Source organism: Branchiostoma belcheri, unplaced genomic scaffold (genome assembly GCF_001625305.1).
Source record: "Branchiostoma belcheri isolate BF01 breed outbred unplaced genomic scaffold, Haploidv18h27 scaffold406, whole genome shotgun sequence".
NCBI lineage: Eukaryota > Metazoa > Chordata > Leptocardii > Amphioxiformes > Branchiostomatidae > Branchiostoma > Branchiostoma belcheri.
Window position 1 is genome coordinate 9,505 of NW_017804028.1, and position 4,420 is coordinate 13,924.

A 4,420-nucleotide genomic window follows, 5' to 3' on the forward strand; every position below is an offset into this window, starting at 1 on the left:
AATGGTTAATAGCTGTTGTGTCCAGAAAGAAGTCATGTGAGTTAAGGCATCGTAGCAACTTGTTCAGGAACTGCGGGACATTTTTTTTTAATTTCAGAGAGGATAGCTTAAAACAGGTAGACGAATCGTCGTACTTTGTAAATATTTCTATCATGGAACAAAGCGGATTTACGAAATTTACTTGTTAACTTTGCAAAGTAAATCCAAATTACATAATTGTCATTTAATCGAACACTACCAAAACATAACTTTCTGAGCGAAGGTAATGGTATATATAAAGAAAAGGATTCGCCATAACAGCGCTGATCGGCGATACGAACACAAGCTAGATATGATGGTTTAGCATCATCAACTGTCTCCATACAAATGTTACCTGATGTAACTAAATAGATTCAGGAATTTTAGCCTGCGTTTTGGGTAGTTTCGTCCTCTCTTGCTTACAAGGGGCAGATGTATGACAGTAGCAAATCTACTTGATTTCTTACAACATCCTCGGGTGCATGCATAACAGGATCATGCCACATACAGGAAGTCATTTCCCAGACATCTATGATTGCGATATTAAGACCTTTAAAAATTTTCTTGGCTTCCAGCAACAACTGATAAGCATACCAATCACTGTTTTCTACAAAATGGAACCACCGATGATGATCGCGGGTGTTACTTGTCCGCCAAATTACTTTTGTGTCTGGATAACGACTATGTAGTCGCTCTATTGCGTAGCGAATTCCGTAAAGTCGTGAACGGAATGTTTCAATATGCTCGGCAGTATAGTGACCCCATAACCCTAAAACTAGCACAGCATTAGGCCCTCCCTTAATCCCGTCTATCCGTTCTGCTAGATAGTGATGCATCTTAAATTGTAAGTTTATTTGGTCATTGTTTCTTGGAAAATGGTGAAATGTAAATTCTAATGTTGTATTGTATATGCCGTACACTGCAGCTGCGTGATATGCAGCTCGGCCGGTTTGAGGTAATTTAGGAAGATTCATTAGAAATTTCCACCATTGTCGAATCGTAGAATCACCAAAAAAGAGCACTGATTTATTCTGCAGGCATCCGAACACAGATCGTACTGAGGGAAACTTTCGTGATTGACATTTAAGTGAATACCACGTTCCGTTAAACCAGTACCCTTCAGACGGTGTTTCTGGCAGTCCTGGAGCACAGAGTGGCAGTGGTTTTCCATTAGTTCTGTTGGAAACTCCTGGAGAAACGATATACAATTTAAACGAGATTAGGTATCGTATTTTATTTGTATTGTCAATCTATTTTTATTAATGAAGCATATTCGTTATCTTTTTTTAATTATTAAAGATAAATAAATGCAACATCAACGATAATGCAACATAAACAATAGTTCCGATACCTCATACATCTCGGAAATATGGGCTTGATATTTAAATGTAAATTGCTTCCTCAATTTTGCAAATGACCTCTACATTAACATAATAGATGCATCATGTTTTTAACTTTTCATTAACTTACACATGTCCTAAGTATCGAATTGCCTGCAGTTACCACTAAGGACTCATAGAAGTTTTTTATGCAAAGTTTTTTCAGTATTTGTATAATTGGCATCTGTTGATATGCCACCTGCAATAGATTATAAACATTACATGTATCAAAGTCCCAAGGTGTAAAGCACTGGAATTACAGCATTTCCACATTAATTATGCATATGAAGCCATAATTTGCATCCAACAGATCTTTGTCTAAGCTAATCACATACAAAAAATCATAAAAATACATTTCTCCTATGTGAATTTATCTGCTCTAAAAACTTTCACCTGAAACCCCTCCCCCTGTAGTTCCAAAACAACCTGCTAGAGACACCTAACCCACAACTCTTATTACTGAGAAGAAATATATGCGCTACTTAAAAATCAAACCAAAGCATGTCCAGAACAAAAAAACACAAACCCGGAAGTTCTGCTGCAGTACCTATGTCAGCAGCCAGGAAGCCCAAAATCGACATTCACCTTTGGCTACCCAACATATTTTTACATAGCAAATATCATTACAATCCATTCAAGGGTTAAAAAGTTATGCTGGCCGCAAATGTCCGGAAAAAAACGCACAGACAAACAAACAGACACACAATAATACCCAGTTTTTATGGCGGTAACAATACTTGAAATTGGTTTGCGTGTTCATAAACTGTTAATAGCCTAGCAATCGAAGACTACAATTAAAAAAAAGTACTGCCCCCATTTTGACAGTTTAATAGATCAATGAACGAAGGATAGTTCTGCGTCATTCTAACTGGAATATCGGATTAAAGATATCATACATATGAAATTCATTCTCAAGGCGCTTTAACGGGTTTTTTCTAACAAGCAACTAGGCTCAAGTGTCAAAAACCATTTGCAAAATGCATTATAACAAAATTGAGATCGGACAGTTTTCATTTTAATTTACGTTAAATGAGTTTATATATTTATAGATGCTAGTCGTTATACCAGCAATCTTGAGTTTATCAATCCTTTTTACGAAACTACAAAGTAGTGATGAAATTTTAGAGAACAATGGTTACATCTTAGCAAATAACATGGCCTGTTTAACCCTCAAATACCCGAACTTTTTTTAAGACGGAAATGACCGGACGCGGTACAAATGGACCCCATTTGGTTTCATTCTAGTCTGTATTCCCTTTTACATTCTTTCAGTGATCTATTGCACATATAGTGGGGGATAGAATTTGCTCATTGTGCAATTCAATAGAGAAATAAGCTAGACAGAGAAATAGAGAATAAGCTTCACTTCATATTTTATTGCCCTTTTTATGACAATCCTCGCCAAACACTATTTGAGAAAATCTACTTAAAGAAACCCAATATCATCTGGGAAAGAGATGAAACAAAACTTAACTGGTTATTTAATAAGTGTGTTTTTGAAACTGAATTATTTATCTATCAAGCTTGGAAAAAACGCAAAACCCTCGTTTATTCAAAAATTTCTCCCTGTTTTCTCTTTCCTGGACTCCTTCACATATTTTAGTCCATTTGACCTCATAAACTTATGAGTTGCATTTATGGTTTTTTGACAATTTGAGTTCAATTTGTGCCCTTTGATCTCTTATATACTGATTATGTTAAGTGAAAACTTTGTTTCAAGTTCTGAAACTTCATTTGATGTTTCAAGCCTGACCTTTTGATTCGGACTTGAATTTATCTTGACCCTACCTAGACCGGGGGGGGGGGCTAAAAGTGCCCGCGGCAACTTTGATGTCACCTAGCGTCTGAACGGCTAGCCGTAGAACGGCCAAACGTGGTGACTTTTCCTAAAATATTGTTGGCAACAATTCTGTATGATTGGAACAAGATAATAATTTTTGTGTTGCCATGGCAACGGGTTTCTGACAGGCATTTTTTGCTAAATTTAGTACTTTTTGTTTCAACAATAGAGTTTTATGTCAAGTTACTCATGGTTTCTAATATTAATAACATCCCATATAATTTTATGTAAATTTTATCATTAAACATGCATAATTTATGCTAATTTGATGACGTCATTGGCCAAAATCCAAGATGGCGGACCATATCATTAGAACAGGTATATACACGTTATTTCCATTAAAATTTCATCAATACTTCCATTTGTTTTTCCAAAAAAGGTTTAAATGAAGGTCTTTAGTATGTTACAATGCATTTTAGGCTTTATCATGACAAAAAACTATTTTTGAAAATTCAAGATTGATGATCCAAGATGGCGGATATCTTAAATATGGATGACGTCATTGTATGACGTCACCGGTGTTGCTATGGGCAACATAAGACTTAGTACACCATACTATTCTGTCATAAACACTTTTGGTACAGTTATGTTGAATACCATTTAGTTTTCAGGGAAAAACCTATTTAGACGGTTTTGGCCAATAAAATCACATTAATGACGTCATAATGACGTCATATGACGTCATAACGACATAAAAATTGTAGATATGATAAATCTTCACTAGTATACCATTTTCTGAAAATTTGGTGGTCATACGATATACCGTTCGCGAGTTCTTAGGGGGGTCAAAAGAGCCACCCCCCGGTCCCCCCATGTCAAAAAAGCCCGGTCTAGGTTGGGTTAATATAATTTCTGTTTCTATGTTTATATTCATGTTTATGTTTAAGTCACGTTAATAAACATTCATTCATTCATTCATTCATTCATTCATTTATTAATTTATTTATTCATTCATTCATTCATATATTGGTTAAATATAGAGGTATTTTTTGACATTGTTAAATGTAAAAAGTCCAGTTCATTATCATAATTTATGCAAAAAAGGACGAGGAACAGGCATTAACATTTTGTTGACCTTTGACCTCAATTGATTGTCAAAGGTCATGACAACTGAAAACCTGATGACCTAATTCCTGAGGTTGAGGTACTTGGCCAACTGCATAATATCACCTATCTAGACGGG

The 4,420-nt window shown here is 35.5% G+C and overlaps 1 protein-coding gene across 1 annotated transcript in view; it reads right to left on the minus strand.

Moving 5' to 3' along the window:
* Positions 1 to 236: 236 nt before the first annotated feature.
* LOC109477686 overlaps positions 237 to 4,420 on the minus strand; it is an 18,704-nt gene continuing 14,520 nt past the window's right edge. Inside the window, exon 5 of the mRNA XM_019779036.1 lies at positions 237 to 1,207. Within this exon, the coding sequence (XP_019634595.1) occupies positions 438 to 1,207 (770 nt within the window). The 3' untranslated portion in view covers positions 237 to 437. The remainder of the gene's footprint in view (positions 1,208 to 4,420) is intronic.